The sequence below is a fragment of the Impatiens glandulifera genome, chromosome 5, assembly GCF_907164915.1.
Source record: "Impatiens glandulifera chromosome 5, dImpGla2.1, whole genome shotgun sequence".
Taxonomy (NCBI): Eukaryota; Viridiplantae; Streptophyta; class Magnoliopsida; order Ericales; family Balsaminaceae; genus Impatiens; species Impatiens glandulifera.
Genome location: NC_061866.1, coordinates 10555733 through 10569771, shown reverse-complemented (window position 1 = coordinate 10569771; position 14039 = coordinate 10555733). Strand labels below are relative to the sequence as shown.

General features: G+C 32.2%; 2 protein-coding genes across 2 annotated transcripts; one reads left to right on the top strand and one right to left on the bottom strand.

Moving 5' to 3' along the window:
• The first annotated feature begins 9213 nt into the window (after positions 1–9213).
• On the top strand, positions 9214–9963 carry LOC124940273 (nuclear transcription factor Y subunit C-2-like). Its single transcript, XM_047480774.1, has one exon. The coding sequence runs from the start codon at positions 9222–9224 to the stop codon at positions 9960–9962; it is 741 nt and encodes a 246-aa protein (XP_047336730.1). The 5' UTR covers positions 9214–9221; the 3' UTR covers position 9963.
• Positions 9964–12707: 2744 nt separating this feature from the next.
• On the bottom strand, positions 12708–13808 carry LOC124938997. The gene is made up of 3 exons (XM_047479515.1): positions 13491–13808; positions 13341–13439; positions 12708–13238 (listed from the first exon to the last, which is right to left on the bottom strand). The coding sequence occupies exons 1-3, from the start codon at positions 13806–13808 to the stop codon at positions 12708–12710; spliced, it is 948 nt and encodes a 315-aa protein (XP_047335471.1).
• Positions 13809–14039: the final 231 nt, after the last annotated feature.

Genomic DNA, 14039 nt, shown 5'->3' with positions numbered 1-14039 from the left:
GACCTCAAACTTTCAAATGATCGTCAAACCAACCATTAATTCCAACCTCACACTCGACAAACCACCCACCACCCGACCTCCATCTCGTGACCTCACACATTCAAATGTTCGCCACACCAACCACTAATTTTGACCTCACACTCGAAAAAGCACCCACCACCCGACCTTAATCTCGTGACCTCACACTTTTAAATGCTCGTCATACCAACCACTAATTCCGACATCACACTAGACAAACCACCCACCACCCGACCTCCATCTCGCGACATTAGACTTTTGTCAAACCAACCCCTAATTCCGACCTCACACTTTCAGATGCTTATCATTTGTTTAAAAGTTACGTCACCATATAATATAGTCAATAATACATCCTTGAAAATATAAATTTGCATGTTTTGAGATTTGAAACCTAGTCTCCCGCTTGAAATGTGAACACTTAAACTGTTAGACCATTTATGATTGCTGAAATAATTTTATTATTTTGTGTATACATATATATTTTGTATTTAATATTTATTACCAATTAGTTAACTACCACCCGACATTTATCTCGGGACCTCATACTTTGAAATGCTCGTCAAACCAACCATTAATTCCAACCTCACACTCGACAAACCACCCACCACCCGACCTCCATCTCATGACCTCACACTTTTAAATGCTCTTCAAACCAACCACTAATTCTGACGTCACACTCGACAAACCACCTACCACCCGACCTCCATCTCGTGACCTCACACTTTCAAATGCTCTCCAAACCAACCATTAATTCCAACCTCACACTCGACAAACCACCCACCACCTCGTGAACTCACAATTTCAAATTCTTGCCAAACCAACCACTAATTCCGTCATCAAAATCGATAAACCACCCACCACCGACCTTCATCTCGTGACCTCACACTTTCAAATTCCCTTCAAAACAACCATTAATTCCAACCTCATACTCGACAAACCACTCTCCACCCGACCAACATCTCGTGACCTCACACTTTCAAATGTTTGTCAAACCAACCACTAATTCCGACCTCACACTCGACAAACACCCACCACCCGACCTCCATCTCGTGACCTCACACTTTCAAATGCTCTCCAAACCAACCATTAATTCCAACCTCACACTCGACAAACCACCCACCACCTCGTGAACTCACAATTTCAAATTCTTGCCAAACCAACCACTAATTCCGTCATCAAAATCGATAAACCACCCACCACCCGACCTTCATCTCGTGACCTCACACTTTCAAATTCCCTTCAAAACAACCATTAATTCCAACCTCATACTCGACAAACCACTCTCCACCCGACCAACATCTCGTGACCTCACACTTTCAAATGCTTGCCAAACCAACCACTAATTCCGACCTCACACTCGACAAACACCCACCACCCGACATCCATCTCGTGACCTCACAATTTCAAATGCTCGACATACCAACCACTAATTCTAATACCATACTTGACAAACCACCGACCACTCTACCTCCATCTCGTGACCTCGCAATTTCAAATACTCGTCATACCAACCACTAATTCCAATATAATACTAGACAAACCACCGACCAACATCTCGTGACCTCAGACATTCAAATGTTCGTAAAAAACAACCATTAATTCTGACCTCACACTTTCAGATGTCTATGATTTGTTTAAAAATTGCGCCACATATATTATATTCAAGAATATCTTCATTAAATGCATGAAATGTGAACACTTAAACTGCTAGATTGCTGAAATAATTTTATTATTTTGTGTATGCATATATATTTTGTATTTAATATTTATTACCAATTAGTTAATTTTTATATTAACATAAAAATTATATATACTCATAAAAAAATATTATATATATATATATATGATGAGAGAAAAAAAATGTATGATAAAAGATAAAATGTATTTATATAAAATTAATGATGAAAACTAATATAATATATATATATATATATATTTATATTAAGTAATGATAGGGGAGCGAAAAATTTGTAGTGGGGCAGCGAGTACGTGGAGTGTTGACTCATTATTTATTTATTTCTCTTTTATATTTATTAATAATATTTTCTCTTCTTATTAATTACATTTTCTCCCCCCTCTCTTTTAAATAAGACGCATTCAATAAAAATATTAATTTTTTATTATTAAAAAACACTTAATAATTTATCTCTTTAATCTTTATTATTATAAATATTCTTTTTTTTAAATTATTGTAAATGTCACTATAAACACGCATTTTAATTATTTTTCTCTCTCAATAATTTGTTTTCTTTTATTTATTGAAAAATATAAATTAATTATTATTTATTTTAATTTGAGTCATTTTTATTATTGAAAATAAAATTTATATTTTTCAATAAATAAAAGAAAACAAATTATTGAGAGAGAAAAATAATTAAAATGCGTGTTTATAGTGACATTTACAATAATTTTAAAAAAAGAATATTTATAATAATAAAGATTAAAGAGATAAATTATTAAGTGTTTTTTAATAATAAAAAATTAATATTTTTATTGAATGTAATTAATAAGAAGAGAGAGAATATTATTAATAAATATAAAAGAGAAATTAATAAATAATGAGTCAGCATGTCTAATCAGCACTCCACGTAGTTTGCTGCCCCATTCGCTACAAATTTTTCGCTCCCCCTATCATTACTAATTTATATATATATAATGTAACAAATAAATATAATATTATAAAGGTAGGTGAATTTATAAAAATAAATAAAATTGTTTATATTTATATATAAATAAAATAAATATAAAAATTATGAAATTATGTTCATTTATAACTAATTTTTTTTATATCTTGAATTAATATTAATATAAATAATTTTTTAGATAATATATGATAAAGAAATATATATTATAATATATATATATATAATATATATATATATATATATATATATATATATATTATATAATAATGAAAATAATTAAAAAATAAAGAGGAAGAGAGAAGAGAGAAAATATTTGATGACGTGGATTATATATTTAATGACATGAATTAATGTAGTGCTTGTTAACTTTAAGCATTATTATATATATAAATATATTGTTATTATTAAATATAAAAATAAATATGTTATGTAATATTATATATTTTAATATAAAATTATTGATAAAAAAATATTTTATATTATTAGTGCCAAAAAAAATATAAATATGTATATAGGATGAGAGAGTAAAAAATACTTAATAATTAAATTAAGGAATGAAAATATATATATATATATATATTAAGAGAGAGAAAATAATTAAGGTAAATAATTATTATGAGAGAGAAATTACCTTATTTTGTGGATGATTGTGAGAGAGTTTTTGTTGTACATCTCAACATTTTAAATTAAACGTTATTATATATATAGAGAGAGACTAACATGAATTTGTGCATTTGCACGAATAAGTATATATATAAAATATTATTTATTTATAAATATTTTAGATAAAATTAAGTTTAATCTTAAACTTAATATTTATATATATTATTCAGCATCCACTTAACCCTTGAATTGACCCTCATCTTGTGACTCACACTTTGTCATATGCATTTTTTAATCCCTTCAATAAAACCATCAATCTTAGTTGACCTCAATTAATGACACACCTCAAACTCAACCACTAACCCTCTAATTGACCATCATTTTGTGACTCACACTTTTTCATATGTCTCTTTATCCCCTCGGCAAATCACCCACTAACCATAATCTTGTGACTCACTTTTTCATGTTTATATCCTTCGACAATCCACTCATCAATCTTAATATACATCTCTTTTGCTCTCAATTCAACAAATCAACAACCAATCCCAATTGACCACATACTTCTTATCCAACGTCAAAATCAAACACTAACCACTTTCAAATGCTCGTCAAACCAACCATTAATTCCAACTTCACACAAACCACCCACCACCCGACTTCCATCTCGTGGCCTCACACTTTCAAATTCTCGTCAAACCAACCACTAATTCTGACCTCACACTACAAACCACCCACCACCCGACCTTTATCTCGTGACCTCACATATTTTCAAATTCTCGTCATACCAACCATTAATTTCGATCTCACACTCGACAAACCACCCACCACCCGAACTTCATCTCGTGACCTCACACTTTTAAATACTCGTCAAACCAACCATTAATTCTAACCTTACACTCGACAAACCACCCACCACCCGACCTTCATCTCGTGACCTCACACTTTCAAATGCTCGTCAAACCAACCAATAATTCCGACCTCACACTCAAAAAACCACCCACCAACCGACCTCTATCTCGTGACCTCACATTTTTTCAAATGCTCGTCATACCAACCACTATTTCTGATATCACACTCGACAAACCACCCATTACCCGACCTCCATCTCGTGACCTCACACTTTTAAATGCTCGTCAAACCAACCATTAATTCTAACCTTACACTCGACAAACCACCCACCACTCGACCTCCATCTCATGATCTCACACATTCAAATGCTCGTCAAACCAACCCCTAATTCGGACCTCACACTCGACAAACCACCCACCAACCGACCACCATCTCGTGACCTCATATTTTCAAATACTTGTCATACTAACCACTAATTCCGACCTTACACTCAACAAACCACCCATCACCCGACCTCCATCTCGTGACCTCAAAGTTTCAAATGTTCGCCTAACCAACCACTAATTCCAACCTTACACTCGACAAACCACCCACCACCTGACCTCCATATCGTGACCTCACACTTTCAAATATTCTCCAAACCAACCATTAATTCCGACCTCACACTCGACATACCACCCACCACCGACCTCCATCTCTTGACCTCAAACTTTTAAATGCTCGTCAAACCAACCACTAATTCCAACCTCACACTCGACAAACCACCCACCACTCGACCTTCATCTCGTGACCTCGCATTTTCAAATATTTGTCAAACCAACCACTAATTTCGACCTCACACTCGACAAACCACACACCATCCGACCGCCATCTTCTAACCTCACATTTTCAAATACTTGTCAAACTAACCACTAATTCTGACCTCACACTCGACAAACTACCCACCACCCAACCTCCATAACGAGACCTCAGACTTTTAAATTCTCGTCAAACCAACCACTAATTCCGACCTCACACTCGACAAACCACACACCACCTGACCTCCATCTCTTGACCTCACATTTTCAAATGCTCGTCAAACCAACCACTAATTCCGACCACCCACCATTCGACCAACCACTAATTCCGACCTCACACATTCAAATGTCTATCATTTGTTTAAAAGTTGCGCCACCTTGCAAATATAAATTTGCATGTGTTGAGATTTGAACTTTAGTCTTAAGCATTAAATGTAAACATTTAAACCGAAATCTAGTCTTAAGCATGAAATGTAAAGATTTAAACCGTTAGACCAACTATCATTGTTCAAATAATTTTATTATTTTGTGTATATATATATTTTGTATTTAATATTTATTAGTAATTAGTTAATTTTTATATAAACATAAAAATTATTTATACTCATAAAGAAAATATTAAATATATATACACAAAATTATATGAGAGAAAAAAATGTATGAAATACATAAAATTATTGATGAAAAATAATATAATAAATATATAAGGTAACAAATAAATATAAAATTATGAATGTATGTGCATTTATAAAAAAAATTGTTTATATATATATATAGGTTATATATGTATATATAAAAATATAAAAATATAAAATTTATGAAGGTAGGTGTGTTTATAACAAAATTATTTATATCTTGAATTAATATTAATATAGATAATTTTTTAGATAATATATGGTAATGAAATATTATATATATATATATATAATAATAATAATAGAAATAAAATTTAATTAAAAAAGAGAGTATGAATTAAATTAGGAAAAGAAAAATAATTAAGATAATTAAATTATGAGAGAAATTACCTTAATTAAATTAGGAGAGAGAAATTACCTTAATTAAATTAAGAGAGGGAAATTACCTTAATTAAATTAGGAGAGATAAATTACCTTAATTAAATTAGGAAAGAAAAATTACCTTAATTAAATTAGGAGAGAGAAATTACCTTAATTAAATTAGGAGGCCATAGATTTGTGTTAAAATTTAAAATGTAAAGTTTTGTTATTTGTGTTGAAATATAAAACATAAATTATTGTTAGTCTAGTTGGTTAAAAGGAATGGTTGTACTTGTTTTTGTTTGGTTGACGAAAATATTTTTTTACCTTCACATATATATATCCAAATTAATCACAAACTCTAAATATTTTAAATAAATAAATATATATATATATATATATATATTTTAATTAAAATATTCACTCATTACACTTAAATATAATTTATACTAAAAGTAATATTGGATTAAAACATAATTATACTATGCTAAAATAATTATTTATTTAATATATTCATTCACCTATTATTTCTCTAAAAAATATAATATAATATATATTTTAAAATATATATTTTTGTTTTAACTTGTTATTACTCTAAAAAAATATATAAATAGATAAACTAACGATATATATAAATATATAAATATATAAATATATAAATATATAAATATATAAATATATAAATATATAAATATATAAATATATAAATATATAAATATATAAATATATAAATATATAAATATATAAATATATAAATATATAAATATATAAATATATAAATATATAAATATATAAATATATAAATATATAAATATATAAATATATAAATATATAAATATATAAATATATAAATATATAAATATATAAATATATAAATATATAAATATATATATATATTTATATGAATAAGATAACGACAAAATATATAAATAAATAAGCTAAAAAAATATATAAACAAACAAACTATAAACAGAATATATAAATAAATAAGATAACGACAAAAAAAAAATAAACATTTTGAATTATGTGTTAGTCGTCATACTCACCCTTTTACAATATTCTCTGCATATTGACTGAATTATGTGTTAGTCGTCATACTCACCCTTTTACAACATTCTCTGCATATTGAAGATAAAATATATAAATACCCTTTCACAACTTTCTCTGCATACTAACGATAAAATATATAAATACATTTTCACAACATTCTCCGCATTAACGATAAAATATATAAATAAGCAAATTAAACAAAATAAATAAATATTTTGAATTATGTGTTAGTCGGTCATAATCACTTTTCATTCAAAAATGTGAATGAAAGAAAGAGAAAAGACCACGTGTTCTCCTATTTCTAAGGTGACATTATTAAATTTTTAGCTCTTATATTATTAATCTATTTATTATACTTTTATCCAATTTCATAGGTAAACTAAAATATTTTCTCACTATTATTATTTTCACAATTTTTAATAAAAAAAAATGTTATTTCTCACTTATTAATCTTTATTTTCAACATTATTAATATTTTTTTAATAATTATTTTCTCTAATTTAGTCTTCAATTCTAACACTTTTGTTATTTTAATTACTACAATATAAGTATGTATGTAACTTATATATATTTATTTTGATATCATTGGTTTTAAAGTTATTTATAATTTAATAAAAAAAAATCAATATCCAAAATTTAATACATATTTAGATAATGAGTACCAACTAATAGAGAATAAAGATATAATTGAGAACCATCTAATGAAATAAAAATCAAGTTTGGGACTATAATAGTTCCTTAAACTTAAAATGATTCTAACAATTTCTAACCTAATTAAATAATATATAATTAAAAAAAAAAGATGAATTAAATATGATTTATAAAATTTGATATTTTTAGTAAAAGTATTAATATATAATAATAAAGTATATATTAAAAATATTTAAGATTTCATCCTTTCTAGATATCTTGTTTGACCGGTGAATATTTAAGTTTTTAATTAAATTTAAAAAAAAGTATATATAAATCTTTTTATATTTTAATTTTAATTAATTCATTCATTAAATTGTAAAAATCAAATTAAAAAAAGAAAAAGAAACCTTTATTTTTTTTTTTTTTTTCATGTTATGATGACGAGGCAGTTTGACGGCGGCTTGAGGCTAGATATCGGTAACAAGGTAGCAAAAATATTGTGTTTGTGGGTTTTGTTTAATTATTGTAATAATTTTTTATAAAAATAAAGTAATAATATTTTAATATTTAAACTGATATTAAAAAGTAAATAAAATGGAAATGTTTTAATTTTGAATAAAAAAAGAAAGAAATGAAACAAAGCTGTTGGCGTAAAAGGGCTGTTTCTGATGGGGTTTGAATTGAACCATACAGAACCGCAACCACCACCCACCACCACTTCAAAAACTTGACACGCGTCGGAGGCATCTTAATAAAAACTGGACCCACGATTTCTCTCCTTCCCTAAACCTCTTTGCATGAAGCCCTCGTTTCACCCATTTTCAACTATAAATATATACTCTCTTCCCTTCAAGCTTTTCTTCACATCCATTCACTTCCAAGTACTACTTACAGGGTAAGTCACTCACAATTCCCTCTTTCTCTTTCTGTCGTCTCTGTATTTCAATTCTATTGCATGCCAGTTTTTTTTTTTTTTTTTATTTCTTCTGTAAGTTTGATTGATTTCATCTTCTTGATTTTGATTTTGATTTTGATTTCATAGTTAGGGCTCTTATATATCAATCCTTTACTGTTCTTTTCTTCTTATCTGGATTTTATCTTGTGACATTTATACATGCATGTGGATGTGGTCTGCAGTCTGCAGATTAGTTTTCTGTTTGGAGTCGACATTGATTTTGTTGATTGTAGCGATTCGCGTGTGACTATGAACTATAGATCTGCTTTCTTGAAGCTGGGTTTTGTTCAAATTAGCACATTCTCATACAAAATGAAATCTTTCGTTATAAACAAGAAAACACATTACTTTTAGTTATATCATTTTATTATTGATCATTTTTTTAAAAGGCTTTGTTTCTTTGCTCAAGGTTTCACATTTCTTCATTGTTTCTATACATATATTCCATTCATTTCATATTGTATACATGGAAGCAACAAATCTAGGCTTAGATTTATTGATTGTGTTTAGTTTGAACCAAATTTTGACAGTAAAGAGGCATTTAATGTTCTAAACCGAATGTATTCGTATTTCAAATGTTGTTTTAAGTGGCATCTGGTTACTTGATCTCCTGTTTATGTTAATTTTCTCTTCATTTTATTTTACCTTTTAGATCTGTGCAGAGCATATATTTGATATGGATCAATCGGACCCAAGTCAGCAACAGCATGCTGGAGCACCAGCAAATCAAATGGGGGATTACGGTTCTTCTTCCCAGCCGTATCCATCTGGTCCAGTTCAACCTCAAGCCGGTTTCGCTAACCCGCAGCACCAGCTAGCATACCAGCAAGCTCAACAGTTCCAACACCAGCATCAGCATCAGCAACAGCAACAGCATCAACAGCTTCAAGCTTTCTGGGAAAACCAAACGCAAGAGATCGAACAGACTGTGGATTTCAAGAACCACAGCCTCCCACTGGCGCGTATAAAGAAGATAATGAAGTCTGACAAGGATGTGAGAATGATCTCTGCTGAGGCTCCTGTTATATTCGCAAAGGCGTGCGAGATGTTCATACAGGAGCTGACTCTGCAGTCGTGGCAACACACTGAAGAGAACAAGAGAAGGACTCTGCAGAAGAACGATATCTCTGCTGCCATATCGAACACTGATGTTTTCGACTTTTTGGTTGATGTTATTCCTAGAGATGAACTGAAGGAGGAGGGACTTGGTGTGACTAAGACTACCATTCCTACGGTGGTGGACCCCACCGCAGCAGGCTCGATGCCTTACTACTATGTTCCGTCTCAGCAGCATCCCGTTGGTCCTCCTGGGGTGATTATGGGGAAACCGGTTGATCAAGGTCCGGTGTATGGAGGTCAGCCTGTGGCCTTTATGCCATGGAATCCAAGTCACCAACATCAGGCTGACCAACAATAGAGAGCATCTAATGAAATAGGTTGTTGGTACTTTGTGTTTGTATTTCAAATGTTGTTTCAAGTGCATCTGGTTACTTGTGCTCCTGTTTATGTTAATTTTCTCTTTATTGGGCTTTCACAACCTGTTAAACAATTATTTGTTAATTTTCTCTTTATTGGGCTTTCACAACCTGTTAAACAATTATTCGATACAATGATGACCATTATATTTGGTTCTTTTTTCATTGGTCATATCTACATTCATTCGAAGCATGGATTGTCACATAGTGTCACAATAGGTTGTTTCTTTGGAGTAACTCCAAGCTACCTACAGCTCCTGAACTGAGTAGAAATGCATATCTCGCTGTCAGTGTAGGCTTCAAGTTCCTCCGGTTGACTCCCTTTCCCCTTTCTTGTAGAAAATTCTCAGATTCATTGTTTTTTTTAGGTATCTAAGAACTCTTTTTGCAATTTACAGATGAAGCATAGTAGGCTTAGCCATTTAACTGTTTAGCAAACTTGTAACATACATTAGATCAAGTCTCGTGGAGGTGAGGTACATAAGACTTCCTACTATTTGTTTGTAGTAAATCGCATCCACAGAACTTCTTTTGTACATAAGACTTCCTACTATTTGTTTGTAGTAAGTCAAATCCACACATAACTTCTTTTGCATACCTTCTTTGACAGATAAATATTCCTTCTTTCTTTTGTAAAACTTCAATACCCAATAAATAACTCATACATCCCAAATCTGTCATGTCGAATTCCCTCATCATTGATGCTTTAAACTCCATCATCAAGGACTCATCATCACCAGTGAAAATTAAATCACCGACATAAATGCTGATAATGATAACTTTACCTTCTTTGTTTCTTTTGGTGAAGAGGGTTTGTTCACTTTGGCAGCCATGAAATCCCTCCTTAATGAAATGAGTTTTGATACACCAGTTCTTCACTTCCTTTCTTCTCATAGCCTTTAGGTTGATCAACAAACACTTGTTAGGTCAGGTTGTCGTGCAGAAACGCTGACTTTACATCAAGCTTGTAAATTTTCCATCCTTTATGAGCTGCTGATGCTATTACCATTCTGACTGTATCTAACCGAGCCACTAGAGCAAAAACCTCAGAATAGTCGATGCCTTGTTTCTAAGAGTAACCCTTAGCTACTATGCGAGCTTTGTGTTTTATGATCTTCCCATTTAGTCTCGCTTTGTCTTAAAACTCATTTGACTCCAATATTCTTGGCGCCTTTTGGTATCTTTGTGAGAGTCCAAGTGTTTTTCTTCTCAATGAAGCTGATTTTATTGTCCATTGCTTGCCTCCATTTTTGCTCTTTCACTACATCTTGAAAATGAATTGGATCTTCAGGACCCATATCTTGCACCATATTAATGTTGTCATCATCTGACAAAGTGTCTCCACTTACAAAATCATTCATCCAAGCAGGAGGTCTTCTTACTCTCCCTGAAACTTGTGATTCTTCCTCTTGAACTTGTGGCTCTTCCTCATTATCCGACTCTTTCTCTTGAATTTGTGGCTTTTCCTCATTATCCTCTTCTGTATTTTCTGCCGTTTCATTACCACCCTCAAACTTATCTTCACTTTCCATGTTACCATCACCTCCCTCATTTTGTGTTTTATCACCCCATTCTAGATCAGCACCCACAAGTGTGTCGAATTCTTTTCCTCACTCCCACTGCTCACTTTCTTCAAACACCACATCTCGACTCAGAATAATTTTGTTAGTTTCAACATTCAGAAGTCTATAAGCTTTAGTATTCTCACTTACTCCTAAGAAAATACAAACTGAACTTTTATTATCCAGTTTACCACTATTGACTTTAGGAACGTGAGCATGAGTTATACATCCCCAGATTTTGAAGTGCTCCACGTGAGGCTTGACTCCACTCCAAGCTTCATGAGGGGTGACGTCTTTTACTGCTAAAGTAGGACAACGGTTCAGTACATGAAAAGTCTAGTTGACTGCTTCTGGCCCGAAAGATTTTGGAATTTTCTTTGCTGAAAGTAATGCTCGCACCATATTCATTACTGTTCGATTCTTCCTCTCGACGACGCCATTTTGTTGAGGTGTGTAGTCATTTGTTAGTTGCCTACGAATCCCGTTCTCATTGCAAAAATCATCAAAAACAATGGAGGTGTATTCACCGCCCCTATCAGTTCTTAGAGACTTGAGTGACTTCCCTGCTTCCTTTTCAACCAAAATCTTGAACATTTTGAAACATTCTAGGGCTTCTGATTTTTTTCTAAAAAATAAACCCATCCCTTTCTGTTGAAATCGTCGATAAAGCTTAGAAAATACCTCTTTCCACTGTTGGATACAGGAGTTATAGAGCCACAGATGTCTGAGTAAACGAGCTCCAACGGCTAAGTTTCTCTCCAAGAGACATGCTTCGGGATTGCACTTCTTGTCTGTTTTCCATTTAGACAATCCACACACATTAGTTGAAGCCGAGAACTTTGGAAGACCATGTACCATCTCTTTGTACTGAAGTGTGTGCAGACCTTTGTAATTGAGGTGACCAAATCGTTAATGCCAAAGCTTAGATAGATCATCTCCATTTGTATGAAAACAATTCACTTCTTTGCTTCTTTCTTGCTGCACATTCTTAACCCTTGGTGATTCTGACATAATGGTGAACATCATGTTTGCACTCTTCTCAGTCTGTGCAATCAAACATCTTTGTGGGTGATAGATGTTGCATAGTTTTCCTTGAAACAACACTGTTAATCTCTTCTCTTGCAGTTAACCAATGCTCAATAGATTGTTCTTGAGATCTGGTATGAAGTAGACATCTCCTATGCCATATACAACGCTTCCTAGCTCTAATTTAACAACTCCTTTGCCACTTACTTGCATTCTGATGTTGTTTCCAAGCTTGACTGAATGGGAGAATGTCAAGTCCAAGCTTGAAAACATATCTTTTTCACTGCACATATGGTTTGAGCACCCTGAATCAATGAACCAAACGTCTCTCCTTTTTCTCTCAAAATCATCCACATAAGCCATCAATAAAAGTTCATCCTCTTCCAGTTCAACATAATTTGCTTCTTTGTTCCACTTAGAACACTCAAATTGATAGTGTCCCAAATTTTGACACTTAAAACACTCAATAGTGTCTTTATCCACATTATATCTTCCTCTACCTCGACCACGGCCTCGAGATGGTCCTCTGCCTCTGCCCCTTCCATACCTTGCTCTTTCTTCCACCTTGAGAGCTTGGTCATCATCTTCCTCGTGAACGCGATTGAACTTCTGCTCGTAATCACCAGTGAGCTTTGTAGTTCATCAATGAATATGTTATCTATGTCCTTGGATTCTTCGATGGACACTACCACACATGTGAATTGCTCAGTCAAAGCGCAAGATTTTCTCCACGGTCTTAGAATCCGGCATGTCATCCCCGTTGTTGCGCAACTTGTTTGCAATTACCATTACTGATGCAAAGTAATCACTAATGCTTTCTCCTTTCTTCATCTATAGAATTTCAAAATCTTTTCTTAGAGAATTTCTCAATGACTTCTTCACTTTTTCATTTCCTCCAAATTTCTTCTTCAGTGAATCCCACACCACCTTGTACGTGCGACGATCCAAAATTTGCTCGAAAACAGTTCTATCTATTGCTTGAAAGAGATAATGTTTTACTTGGTGATCTTTGGTTCTGGCATTATCCAATAGTCCCTGATGTGCATCTGTGAGTAGAGTTCTTTCCGTTGGTTCTTCAAAACCGCATTCCACTATACTCCATAGACCTTTTGTCCGTAACGGGTTTTCCATGAGTTCGCTCCAATGATCATAGTGACCATCAAAATGTGGAATTTTGGTAAGTGTTTTATCTTCACTCATTTTGCTGTGTTTGAGATCTCAGGTTGCTACCTCTCAAAAACTCTAACTCTCAAACTTGGCTCTGATACCAAATGTAAAGAATAGAGAAAATGCTAGACTGTTATTCAATAAGAACTATAGTGAGTTACATTAGACTCTTAACAAAGGAAACTAAGGCTTAAAAATTACCACAATTATAAAAATTGTTTAAACTAAAATAAATAATAATTAATTATATATACTTAATTAAAA